Genomic DNA, 14,266 nt, shown 5'->3' with positions numbered 1-14,266 from the left:
TATTGTGTTTTTTATCCCAGCGTTTCCAGAACTGTGGGAATTCAACAAATATCGGTAGAATGAACTAATGAGTTCTGTAATGTCTTGGTTGATCCTGTCTCTACGCTGCCTTAGGCCTCTGAGGACACATCTTCTAGAGGGTTTATCTCATTGTGTTGTCATTCTCTTGCACTAGATTGTGGGATTCTATGGTTAGAGACTAGGCCTCCTCAACCCAGTGCTGATTAGGACAGGATCTGATTTGTTGTAGATGCCCTTTGTTATAGTTGGGAATAACAAATCCCTCCAAAGCCTCATATGTTGAAGGCTTAATCCCCAAGACAGCAATATTCTGAGGTGGGGGCCTTGGAAAGTGATTGGATCATGAGGATGCCGACCCCATCAGTGGATTAAGTCACTGATGGGTTCAAAATTGAATGGACTACTGGGAGCTGCCATCAGCTGTAGGAGGTGGGGCCTATCTAGAGGAAGGAGGTCACTGAGGGCCTTCCCTGGAAGGGTAAACCTTGTCCTTGGCTCCTTATTCTCTCTCTCTCTCTCTCTCTCTCTCTCTCTCTCTCTCTCTCTCTCTTTCCTGACTGCCATGAAGTGAGCATCTTTCCTTCACCATGCACTTCTGCCATGATGTTTTGCCTTGCCTCAGACCCAAAGGGATGGAGACAGTTGACCATGGACTGAGACCTTTGAAACCATGAACCCAAACAGATATTTCCCCTCTTACTTTTCTTTTTTCATTCATTCTTTCTTTGGGGGAGAGGGTAGTAGGGATTGAACCCAGGGGCACTTAACTACTGAACCACATCCTCAGCCTTTTTAAATATTTGATTTAGAGACAGGGTCTCACTGAGTTGCTTAAGGCCTCACTAAGTTGCTGAGGCTGGCTTGGAACTTGTGACCCTCCTGCCTCAGCCCCCCAAACTGCTGGGATTAAAAGGCACGGCGCCACCATGCCTGGATAAATGGTCTAAGATATTTCATCACAGAAATGAAGATCTGATTGACAAGAATTTGTTCATGTTAATGCCTAAAGTTTTGAATCTCAATGAAAGGGAGAGAAGTAATTCGATTACATAAGGAGGTCTGAAGGAAAAGTGATTTTCAGTGGGGGAAAGATGAGTTCAATTTTGACTTTGAAATGTCAACTGAACACTCAGATGAAAGTGTCCAGGAAGTGACCTGGAGTGTGGAACTTGAGGGAGCAGTTGGGGATTGAAAGGAGGCTGCAGCCATGGATGAAAATATTAGGAAGGGGAAGATCAGAGATGGAGGTTACAGATGGAAAACCTGTGGCCAAGTCTGGCTTGCAGATAGTGTTTTCCCTCATGCTATTTAAAAACTTTCAAATTTGTTGCCTACATTAAAAAATGAGGAGATCTTCATACATTTCAGATTTTTGGCTTCCTTGAAATGTCAGAAATTCTGGGGACATGATTCTGGGTTAGTCTCTACCAGTAGGGGCTTCCGGCACCTTCCTGTTGCTGGTCCCTGTTACCTGAGTAACAGGCCCTATGGCCTTTCAGGCTCATGTAGAATGAGAGGCAAAGGAACCAAAGCAAAAATCCTGAGGACACATTCTGAGGACACATTCAGTTAGAGCTAACAGAGGAGGAAGAGGAAACCTGTGAAGGCTGAAAGGATCAGGCAAAAGAGGAGGAAGACCTGGGACAAGCACAGTATTGAAAGCCACGTGAGCTGAGGATCAACAGGAAATGGGGAAGAGGTAGATGAGATCCTGTCTCATCCTGCCTCTCTCTGGGACCTACACCAGGAGTGGGTATAGGATACACACAGCCTTAACTTAATGAAATACTGGGATTGTCAGTCTTACTTCATCATGGAAAGCCATTTTCCAGATCCTCAACAATACCTGGCATTATCGGACATTCCGTTGTGCAATTCTGATCCACTTAAAGTAACATCATATTGTTTTCCATCTGTCTCTTTCTGATGACTAATACAGTTGTGTATCTCTTTCTTGTGTTAGTTACTTAGGTTCCTTCTTCTGTGAATTGTTTGGCCTAGTGTTCCATGGGTTTGTGTTTTATTTTTTGGGGGGGAGAGGGGATGAGAATAAAACTTTTCACTTGGCTCTGTTATTTTATTCTTTCCCAGCACTCTCGAAAATAAAACAAATACACTAAACCTATAGCAAGAGCTTGAGAGAATAATAATTATTTTCTATTTCAAGGCCTTGGCTTACTTCCTAGTGTTAATTACAACTTCAAGCTCTATTATTCACTTGTTGTTTATGATTATTATTAGCCAGTCTTCCCCATTAGAAAATATGCTCTATGAATGCAGAGACTGCATCTACTTTATCTGTTTTGCCTACTATTATTGTTTAGGAGAATCCTTAGGTATTTGAGAGGTGCATCATAAAGAAATATTAATTCTATTCCTTAGTTGAATATTGAACTACATGTGTCAGGTTACAAAGCTGGCCCTGGGGAATCACAAGACACCACCACTGCCCTCCAAAGGAACTCAGTTGGGAAGCCAAGAAATCAGAGATTCACAATCAACTGAATGTGTGCTTGTTCAGCTGGAAATTTGTTTCAGTCGAAGGATTCAATTGCATTTAAACAGAAGTAACAAATATTAAACAAGAATTCTAAACTAAAAGAAGGGCAGCAACAGTACATATAATTTGGAATAATTTTGTGAAGCTCATGCTCATCCCATGTGAGGCAGAGGTCGATATATGACCTCCCAGGAAATGAGCCCAAGAGTCATTCTCTTTGCAAGAGAAATATGTTTGGGAAGGAAGCCTCTCCTTCAGGGACCTGTTAAAAATTCACCTGGAAGCCAGAGCTTCATACCATCTCAAAGTTCTGCTTTTCTGGTTTGGGGATTTTATTATTTTAAAGCCATGTTTGGGCCTGGTAAGATCTCCACAGAATAAACTCTTAGACAGGGATCCAAAGCTGAGTTTATTCAAAGCTCAAACAATGACCAGACACACCCCTTGGCTAATGACAGTTTCTCTCCCTTCAGCAAGCATTTTTGTCATGCTCAATTAAGGCTGGGTTATTCTCATGATTTTTATAAAACATCAGTCCATGCAACATCAGGTGCATCATTTACCAGAAGGAGAGATTTTTCAAGTCTGTGGCTCCTTTTGGGGGAAGACATAAAGACCTGTGTTAGCTGGGCTCAGTAGCACACGACTGTAATCCCAACAGCTTGGCAGGCTGAGACAGGAGGATCACGAGTTCAAAGCCAGCCTCAGCAAGACGTGAGGAGCTAAGCAACTCAGTGAGACCCTGTCTCTAAATAAAATACAAAATAGGGCTGAGGATGTGGCTCAGGGTTGAGTGTCCCTGAGTTCAGTCTCTGGTACTAGTGCTAGTGTTTGTTAATTCGCCCACATTTCCATGGACATTTCCTGACATGGAAATTTCCTGAGAGGAAACCTTATATAAAAGGATGAAGGAGAAGTTAGTTACTCTCTTCATTTTACTAGAGAGCATTATCATGACCTCTCGAAGCCTCATGGCATGAACCACAGCTGTGACAATATTCATTCATGTGATCATCAAATATGTACTGAGTTATTGGTCTGCTAGAGAATCACCCACAGGTGAGATATGGGCCCGGTCCTTGGTCAGGACAGGTGTTTACTATTAGGCAATTATGACGCTAGTGTAAGGAAGGGAGGAAGGGGAAGGGCTTCATGTTGAGGGAGCAGCCAGTGCTACTTCCAGACATTCGAGGAAGCATACTATGCTCAGCGATTGGAGATGGTTCAATGTGGCTAGAGCATAGGTCTGAAGCAGACTGTGGGGAAAGACAAGTTTCAGTTAAGATCCTGCTCTATAGAGGAAGGAGAATACGGGGCAGGGAGAAGAGGGAAGGGGGTCTGAAATCAAATTTCATGCATCTGTGATTTTGTCAAAAAGGAACCCAACTATTATGCGTAACTACAATGCTATCATAATAATAATAATAAAAAGATCCTACTCTAAATAATAGCTCTGATGTTACAAAAGCCTGTGTTGTTTTCCTGTGCACATAGACTTGCCAAACTGCCCCAAGTGTTCATTTAGAAAAACGTGCTCATGCTGTCCATATGTATGCTGACCAAAAAGCAAGTATTTCAAACAGGGAGTAAAAGATTCTTGTGTGATCCGGAACATTTGCCACTTTTTCCTCCACGGTCTCATTAGTAATTTTTGGTGGCGAAAACTGGTTTGATCATTTTTTTCCATCCTAACTGTAAAGCTGTGTTTCAGCAGAGGCAGTGGGCCCCATTTAAAATTGTTACTATCTGGACAGAGCTGAATAATTAAATTAGGTTCAATTATAAAGAATGTTTATAACCAAAGATACTCATCAAGTGGGGAAACTTTTCAAAATGCCTCAGCGTACACCCACCACAACCCTACTGTATTAAAAAAAATTAATTTCTCAGGCCTTTGTGATACACATTCCTGATCAAAATCTTCTCACAGAGAATGTATCACCTATGTAGAAAAGGACATTTTCAGAAAAATATAGATTATATATTTTTTTAATATGCTGGCCTCACTGTAGTGACAGAGATCGGAAATAAGAACATTTAAGTAATCTAGCAAGAGTCAATCCCTATAACGTGTTCTTGGAATTTATTTTTTGGTAATATTCCGTTGGATCCATAAAGTCAGGACAGGTCATAATTATAATCAGAAAAGTAGTAAATTCCCTCTCCACCTTTATTTCCCCTTGAATAGGAAAACACATGAATTATCTCCTTGTCTCTCGGACCTACCTGGAAGACATATGATGCTGGCAGATTTGAGCTGAAGAAATTAGAGCTGGCTTTTTATCATTATTGACAAGTAACTGGACAGTTGCAGCCACTGCTCCTATCTCACGAGGCAGTATTAAAAATCCCATTGAAGAAGACACTGCAGGAATAACTCACTGTGGTTTGGTGGGGACTTTATCATCCTTCTTTATGTTCCACTTTGGTTGGGGCTAAATCACAAATTAACGTCTCAAGCAAATATTAAACTTGAAAAAAGGAAGAAGCCAGTTGCTAAGAAATAGAAAAAAGTAGAATTAGTTCCAGAAAGGATGGGAAGGAGCAGGCAGATGTGGGAGCGTTAGGACATGGAGCGGAGAGCGCTGATAGATTGCCTGTCAAGGAGCAGGTCACAGGAAGGGTTCAGAGAGGATGACTGGGCTTCTGTTTGGGACTGCTGGGTTGACATCAACTGACCATGTGATCCACTGTAAATAATACAGTTATAATTATAGAATGAGTCTGTCTACAGTATAAACACAGTAAATAATCGTTTAATGTCCGTTATGATTTAGAATCACAGACTGTTGTTCTTATCTTCGTGATTTATGCCTTATTTTTATTAAAACAAATTTAGAAGTCAAGGAAAATCTGCACCAGGATTCAAACAGTTAGAAGAACTTTTGTCAGGAGATTTTTGTTTGTTTGTTTTGGCATTTATTTCTGTTAATAATCTTTTTCGTGAAAAATTTTAAATATACATATAAAATTAGAGAAACTTTAGAGAGCAGGGTCTAGCAGAAGGACATTAGGTCTTGGAGGGTGTGACCTTGAAGGGGATATTGGGACTCCAACACTTTCCTGTCTCTCTTTTTTTTTCCTTCCCAACTACTGTGAGTTGAACTGCTTTGCTCTACCAGGTACTTTCCCACCATAGTACTGTTCTGCTTTGCTACAGGTCCAAAAACAATGGGGCCAAGTGACCATGATTTGAAACCTCTGAAACTGTGAACCAAAATAAACCTTTCTTCCTTATTAGTTTATTTTTCTCAGGTATATTTGTTACAGCAATGAAAAGCTGACTAACACAAATATCATATCATATTCTTATAGATGCCTTAGTATTTTTTTCTAAAAGGGAAGAACTACCTCTTAAAAACAGAATCACTTATCATACTTAAAAATTTATAGGAATTCTTTAATATCAAATCCAGTCAGTGTTGAAATTTCCCCAATTGTTTTTATATATGTATGTATGAAACAAAGAAACAAGCATATACTTACGGTTTTCATCCATTGAGAATCATTATCTAGATCCATTGTCTTATTAAAAGAGTCAGAAAATATTGATACTCTATCATTGTTTTAGTCAAATTTTTTTTTGCTGCTGTGACTAAAAGACCTAACAAGAGCAATTTTAGAGGAAGAAAAGTTTATTTGGGGCTCACGGTCTCAGTCCATAGATAGCAACTCCATTACTCAGGACTCCAGGTCAGGCAGAATCATGGCAGAAGAGTGTGGCAGAGGGAAGCAGCTCACATGATGATCAGAAAGCAGAGAGAGACTCCGCACTTGCCAGATACAAATAACATACCCCCAGTGACCTATCCCCATCAGGGGATTAATTCACTGATTGAGTTAAGGCTCTCATAACCCAATCATTTCACCTCTAAACTTTTTTTTTTTTTTTTTTTTATCCTCTCACACATGAGCTTTTGGAGGACTTCTCATATCTAAACCATAACAATCATTTTTCATTCATTCTCTGGAATTCTAAGGTGAAGAACTTTCCCTTATTAAATAGGTAGCTGATATGCAGGAAAGGAAAGATAAGCTTCACTCTTTCTTTTATTCATAAGCTTTCATAAAAATGAGCTGGACCTCTACTATCCTCCAAAGGGTAGAAATAACACGTTTCAAAAAATTGAGTAGGATTTTGGGTGCTTTTTAAAACACATTTGGTTCTTTGATCTATTGCAGTGATTGGTCCTTTGATGTCCCATCTTTAGCCCAGGGGACTTTCTCCGGTTGCCTCTGGAGTCATTTTGACACAACCTCACGATTCTCATAGTTCCCTGACCTTCTCAGTTGTAAGTCATTCCAGGTTAACTGCACACGGCTCCTACCCCAAATCTGGAGTCACCAGCTTTCCAGAGTCCTGGTTCCTTTCAGCAAGAATGATATTTACAGACCACATGAGAGTGCTCATTGTTAGTAGTTGGAAATTTTTTTTTTCTATTCTTTTTGTGTGTGTGTGTGTGAACATAGCTAGGGAATTTTGTTTTCTTTTTAAAAATAGACTGTGTCAGGAATTCATAGTAATATTTCTAACTTAAATTTAATATAGCAAAGAATTTTACTTGAATGTTTGGCTTTATATTTATATCTCTCTCTTAAAATGTTAAAACTCGCAGTTTCTAACATGATTAACTTAGCTATGTATTTGTTTCATCCAGTTATAAATGGTATGGTGTATGCTTGTGTATTATCCATTGCTATTTTTTCTGGCTCTATGATTATTGAAAAGTTTAAGATCTCTGGTTTTTTTCTTTCTTCCTTTTTTTCCCCCCTCTTTTGGGATATATCGCACGAAGAATGGACAAATTACTGTGCTTTCAAGACACTTAAAATAAGTCCTCTCTGTGAGGTTCATCCAGAAACTCAATACAAAATTGCTTCCTTTGTTTGCTTTTGCTTTTTATTTTTAGAGGATGTTTTGTAGTTTAATTATGTTTCATAATTATTTCAAAACTCACATTATTCTAAAGGCAAATTTATAGAACAAGGTATATTCAGAGAGCCTGGATTCTATTCATTTTACCCACCTCATTTTTTCCTTCCCATTATGTGTAAGAATTTTAAATTAGTTTTTGGTTTACCCTTCATTTTTTCCAACGCAAGAAAATTTGTGCATATTTTTGTATGCTCCCCTTGTTTTAAACAAAAGGTAGCATACTATACACACTCTTCTATACCTGTTGTTTTCTACCCATAGTATATCCTAGACTTTGCCCCATAACAGTATATAGAAATATTCTTCATTTATTTTTCAAACAGTTCCATTATATGCTATTATGTAAATGTACCACAGTTTATTATAAAAACCCCTTATTGGTGTACATGGGGTTGATTTTAGTCTGTCCTCTTCCTCCTCCTCCTCCTTCTTCTTACTTTTCACCAGGGGATGAGGTCTAGAGTAGATTTCTAGGAGTGGGATTACTGGCTTAAAAATAAAAACGTGTAATTTTGTTAGATACTGTTGAATTCCACTCCATAATGATCTTATTAATTTGCAAGACTTGAGGGGATAGTTAAAGGGTATCTGATAAAACTTCAGGTTTTTGGATAACTTTTGAAAATTTAACAGAGGGGTGTCTTTATTTATTTATTCATTTTGAGTTTTCTTAAACTAAACATAGTCCTCAGAGATCAAGCTTTCAGCCATTTTGTTTCCCAAACAGGAAAACTTTCTATTTTTTTTTTTTTTTCCAAGCTCTCAGTACCCTTCAATTTACTTTCCTGTGTTCCAAGGGCACAGGCATGTGCTAAGTACTGGTGAGACATGCGCATAATCAACACAGTGGCTGCCCTCCACAGACTCCTACTGACTGGGGAGACTGGCGCATAACACCTGGACACCACAAATGGCCAAGTGACAAAATCTAACATGTTCTGAGGACACTGTAGAAGAGAATGGTGTATTCTGGCCAGTGGCCTCTGGGAAAGTTCTGGGAACAGTGGGATGTAGACTGGCCTTGAGAAAGACATCTCTAGCAAAGGTAACTACTAGAATTAGGGAAGGTTTCAGACCCTCAGGCATGGAGACATGGGGCTTTATTAGAGCTCTGTGACTCTGGGACTTTAAGAGTTTCCAACGCTTTCACAAGACCTACCTGTCTTCAAGCCACATGAACTAAGCCTTAGATCTGTAAGATTGAGCTTTTGATTCTACTCTGAATGATAGCTTCCCAGAGTGTTTCCCCTTAAGCTTGATTTTGCGCAATGAGAATCTCAAAAACATGCAGCCCTGAGTTTGACCTCCCAACCGCAACCACTCTAGAGCCATTGGCCTGGGGCTCATTTCTTTAGGCAGTGGACTAGCCTCTTAGAGATGCAAAGAGTGCTTTAGGAGAGGAGAGACCTGGGGGTCAGGATGCCAGCTGACAAGAATGTCCCAGTTTTTTTGTGTGTGTGGCTGAGAGACAGATACTTATGACAACTGAAATATCTGGGTGCTGGGGAGGATGGCCTGGGTTCTCTGGTTTGGCAGTCTCTCCTTTCTCTTTCTGATGAGTGAGTGTATTTCTTGGAACTAGAATAATTGTGTGTGTGTGTGTGTGTGTGTGTGTGTGTGTGTGTTTAATCTTGTTTGAGAGTTCGGTTAAAATGTAAATTGTTCATGATAGTGATTGAGAGGTTAAAGTAGACATTTAACTCAAGACTTAGCCTCTCACTTGCAGAGAAAGAAGCTGAAGTCCAAAGAGCTTATTACATTTTACCTGGGGCCTCACCTCTACAAAAGTTGGTATAAGTTCCTTGCTTAGCATCTGGATGCCCATCTTAAGTGACAATTGCCATTTTAAGGAAAAAGTTTCACTTTCCCACCCAGGAGCATTTCTGAGAAAGGCTCCCTACTTCCTCATACCAACCCAACCCTTCAAGGCCTGTGTTAGGACCCGCCTGGCTCTGATTCCTGAGCCTACCCCATAAGTCCTGGAACCCAGGCCTGTTTGCCCCTCTCTCCACTATAGAGAGATGGCCTATATTTGTCAGCTCTGACAAATAAACTCTGCTATGTATCTCTGCCTGGTCTCTGTCTTTCATTTCTCCTTACCACAGGCTCTCCTTTCTAGCTTTCCCTTCAGACAGGACTTGGAGAAAAGCACAGGTCTTCCTTCCTCCCTGCTTTGCCCCAGCAATTGGATAAACATTTTACTAGGGAGAGAGTTGGAGTCACTTCTTATGGGGATTTAGTGGCGAACACACAAATCAACATTCGGAAGGCTGTTCTGACTCTTTTTATGACTTTTAAATATAGCATAATAGCTATTGAAAATAAATCTTCGGATCTTGAACTTGACAACGTCCTTCAGCTCCATTCTCTCTTAGGTTACAAGGACATATTTCCATTTTATTGCAAATTGAACAGAAGCAATTTTACTACACAGCCAGCAGTTCAGCAGACTGCTTTCAGTTTCAAACCTCTCCAGATTTATCTAGAATGAACTTGAAGTTGTGGGTAAATAACCATTTCCAACAGGGTGTTCTGACTGTCTTAGGATGGGTATGGACAGTGACCTGGTGGCCTGAAACTGTACCTTTATGTACTTTGTATCATTTCCCTTTTTTAGGACCAGATCTTCATGGAAAATGTAGGAGCTGTGAAGCAGCTCTGCAAGCTAACCAACAACCTTGAAGAAAGAATAGAAGAATTAGAAATATGGAACAGGAAGTTGGCCAGGTTAAAGCGACTCAGTAGTTTGAAGACATCAGCCAGTGAAGCGAGTTCCATCAGGTGTGTCCAGTGTGTCCACTAAAATTTGGGGGAAGGAGAGAGTGGGCTCTTTAAATCACTACATCAATATAAAGATCGGTCTTTCAATCAAGCAGCAATCATTGCTTTCCGATCACGAAGTCCCTATTCTTCCCTTAGAGTGTTTTCAAACACAATGGCCTTATGTGATACTTTTCTTATTTTTTTCTGTTGCTGCTTTAAAAATCAAACAAAACATGAGCCATCTGTTTAGTAGCGCTCGTTATAGGAAGTGCTCAATTTTAGCAGAGGCTAAAAAATGGCTTCTCCTTTATGAAGAGAGGTGGTTATTTCCAAATTTAGAACACCAAGGTTCATCCACAGGGGAAAAACTTCTTATTCTTTGTTTTCATTACTTAAGGAAGTAAATGCACATTTTCTGAGATCTATTTCTGAGGAAAAGAGAAATGTATTTCTTAATGCATTCATTTATGCTCACAAAGGTTGCTTTTTTTTTTTTTTTTTTACAAGTGCAACCCCCCACTCCCACCAGCCCAACTGCTTTGACTTTTCTCTTTTCAAGTTATCACTGCATTACAAAAGAAAGACCTGCTGATGTGTTAGTGACAGCCTGGGCCTTTGTCATATAATTCCTGGAGAGGCATTTGAATAGTAATCAATTCTTTCTTTCTCTTTTCAAAGCAAATTTAGTAGAGCTGTTAGTACATCTTCTCCAAGAAGGGCCATTCCCAAAAAATCCAACAAGGTAAATACTCTTAAATTTATAATAACAGAGGTGATATTTTCTATATGAAATAAAAGTCTTTAGAGAAATTGATCAAGAATTTTTTTCTCCCATTTATTTATTTGCTGGTGGAATTCTCTAATTTGTATCTCATATACTTTAGGTCTTTGTACTAATGGTCATTCATACTAATGTTTTAATGGATATTAACTGTTTTTTAAAAGAGTAGAAGTTGAGAAAAAAGAATGTAGAACATGTCTATTTCAGAAATATTATTTGGCTAGTTTTGTTTATACTGTCCTGGTCAGGTAAAACTCAGTAGCCCCTACTTGAAAATGGCCATAGGCTATAAAATCTATGTGGTTGCCTTGACCTCACCTAGTTCTTTATGAAGATCTCAAAGGGACTTCAGTTAATCCTCAAATCCCTCTTTTCCCTTCTAAATTTAGTACTAAATATGTTAATGAGGGAATAGCATTCACTTGCTTGCAAAGGTTAAAATGTGGTTTCATTAATTAAGACAACTCACAGCAAGTAAGATAATATTTCCAATAAAAAGTGAAGGTTAATTGTGTATTGACTTGAAGGATGCCCTCTCCCTCAAAGACCTGTGAGCCAGTAGCTTAGTCCCCTCCTAAATTACTCCTCTACTCCGTGCAATTCACAGAAAGCTGTGAAATTCAGCTTCCTCCCTTATCCACCACTGGTCCAAAGGTAGTGCTTGCCAGCAAGATATGCATGACTGTAACGGTGCCCTGTTAAAGGCTGACCCCATGTTCAGGCCACTGCTTCAGCTCACTCTCTACTCCCCTTGCTATACTGTGTTGAAGTATTATAAAAGGACTCAGAAGTATTTTACAATTCTTCTAAAAACTATTAAATTACTATACTGCTGACAAGCTTCTTGGTATACCAATAAGTATAAATACATGGGTAAATGTATTTATATACACATTTATACACACATACACACGTTCTGAGCAAGTTACTTAATCAAATTGAGAAACATAATTCTAGCCTCCACCTTACAAAGATCATTGATAGGATTAAATGTGCTAAATATGTGCTAGGTACATATTGCTCTACAAACACAAAGCACTAAAAACATGTGGGAAAAGTGCCCCTTTATACTAACTTATTTGCAAAAAGAATGAAGGAAATAATATCTACGTCCAGGACAGTCCTGATATGTGCAGTTTGGTCACTTGCAATCTCTATAGCTCCTGTCTTATACCCAAAGATTCTCTTTATTTTGTAGTTATCTCAGAATGTTATATATGTCCATGAGAGTAGGTCCTGGGTTCACCTTCCTCACCCTGTGTCCTTAGGGACAAGTACATATTAGGTGCTCAAGAAATACTTGCCAGATGAATACATGAATGGAAAGTTCAGTCTGAGGATATCCCCTGAAGGTTCACAATTTAAATTAAAAGCATAAAATGATTGAGTGTTTTGAATGTGTGGATGGGGTGGGAGTTGGGGTGTGGACAAACTCTTTGACTCTTGCAGTTTTTCTAAGAGGCCTGTTGGCAGTAGATAAGTCAGATGTGATCTCTTCTTCTAAGGAACTACAAGGCACTCAGGGAGATGGGGAGAAAATAAAAAGAACGGTTTTAGCTGGATGTGATAAAGGTTGCAGAGGCTCAGGACACTGCCCTGAGTGTATTATGAGAGCCTGGCTTCATAGACAGTATGCTGGGCAACAGCAATGGATCTGTGGGAGAGGTTTCAGATGGAATGGCAGAAGCAAACCCCTGGGAGCTGGAACTGGGTTCACTGAAGGACTAGGTGGGAGTTAGTTAAGGAGGATTGTGAAGATAAGTCTGAAAAATATATCTTAGGCTCAGAATTCCTGGATCACTGGAAGGGTTAGTTCATTCAATAAGCCACGAAGACTTTTTGAATAATAACAACAGTGGCAAAATGTTTCCTTTTGTTTTTAGGGACAGAACAATGGAGACAGCATAGCATTGTGTTTAAGAGCACAGATTATAAAGCTGGATTTTAAAAATTCAAATCCTGGCTCTATGACTTATTAGTGTGTGGTCTTGGGGTGAGGCATTTAGCCTTCCTGTGCCTCCTTTTCCCTGTCTCTAAAATTAGGATGATAAAAATAGCTGCCTCACAGCGTTATCAAGGGTGCTTGTGAGGATATGGGCATTGGTGTCTGCAAAGCACTCAGAAGAGCGCGTGGATCGTAGAAAGTGCTGGACACGTGCTCACTGCAGTTGATGTGTTCAGACCTGCCGCTCTAGATTCTCTTATGTTGGTGTGTAGCAGACTCATCCAGGGAATTTAATACAGTACAAATAATGGGGAATGTTTTGCTCCTCCTGGGATGTCTTGATAGGACATCTCAGCTGTGTCTGTGAAGTTGACTCTCCCTTCTAAGCCATCACCAACTCACTAGGTGACTTTTTTTCCTTGGGGCCTCCTTGAGTTATTGGGTCACTGAAATACATGTGTGGTGGGGAGCGGTACTCTTGGGTTGCTGGGGACATTAATAAGCAAGTACTTTCTGTGAGCAGTTGATGGGCCTTACCAGAGGGTAAGAAGCTTAGCTGGGAGGGGCCTCGACTTCCACATTGCTCCCCGTGCTGGCCAAGACCCATTCTGGAGAAAGCTTGAGGTCACCTGATCTAGAACCCATCTAGTTGCTCTTCTGTTCCTCTTTTCTGCACCTCCAAGAGCTAGGCAGGTGCACCTCCAAGAGCTAGGGTGGGGTGAGGTAGGAAGGACTTAAGAATTCAAGTTAGAATTCAAAGTATGTGGAGGAGAAGGGAAGAGGGAAGAAATAGCCACAGACAAATATTTCAATTATCTTACTTCTCATAGAATCCCAGCCCCTCCCCCTTTTGGATGAGGCCTGTTTAAACAGAATTTTCCAGGGCCTTTAGGTTTTCAATAGTAATTCTTACACACATCTGAATTAGAGAACATTACATTGTTAATTGGACCCACCCAATGACTCCAAAATATCGGCATATATTATTTTATTATTCCTGTCTTATTATTGATAAGGAAGATGAGGATCAATGACATTTAGATGATTTGTTCAGGATTGACTCCAAGTTGGACTTCAGGTCTTGGGTTATTTCCCTATGCTTTCCCTATGCTAAAGAATTTTGAGAAAATCATGGAGATTTAAAATAACCAAGCCCCCGTGAAGAGTAGGATAATACTACTTAATTTAACAATAATACAGCATACTGTTAGGACATACCCAGAACAGTTCCACTAAGACACAGGAATGGTATATACCATTGACTTTTTGATATTCAGACTAACTTCCAGTGGCCATATGGATGACTCAGTTATAATAACC

The 14,266-nt window shown here is 39.7% G+C and overlaps 1 protein-coding gene across 1 annotated transcript in view; it reads left to right on the top strand.

Moving 5' to 3' along the window:
• Myrfl (myelin regulatory factor like) overlaps positions 1–14,266 on the top strand; it is a 115,314-nt gene that overhangs the window by 82,967 nt on the left and 18,081 nt on the right. The window contains exons 14-15 of the mRNA XM_026386648.2: positions 10,075–10,238; positions 10,899–10,962. Coding sequence (XP_026242433.2) covers positions 10,075–10,238; positions 10,899–10,962 — 228 coding nt within the window. The remainder of the gene's footprint in view (positions 1–10,074; positions 10,239–10,898; positions 10,963–14,266) is intronic.

Source organism: Urocitellus parryii, chromosome 5, assembly GCF_045843805.1.
Source record: "Urocitellus parryii isolate mUroPar1 chromosome 5, mUroPar1.hap1, whole genome shotgun sequence".
NCBI lineage: Eukaryota > Metazoa > Chordata > Mammalia > Rodentia > Sciuridae > Urocitellus > Urocitellus parryii.
Note: the sequence above shows the minus strand (reverse complement) of the source record. Positions and strands in the feature narration are given on the sequence as shown.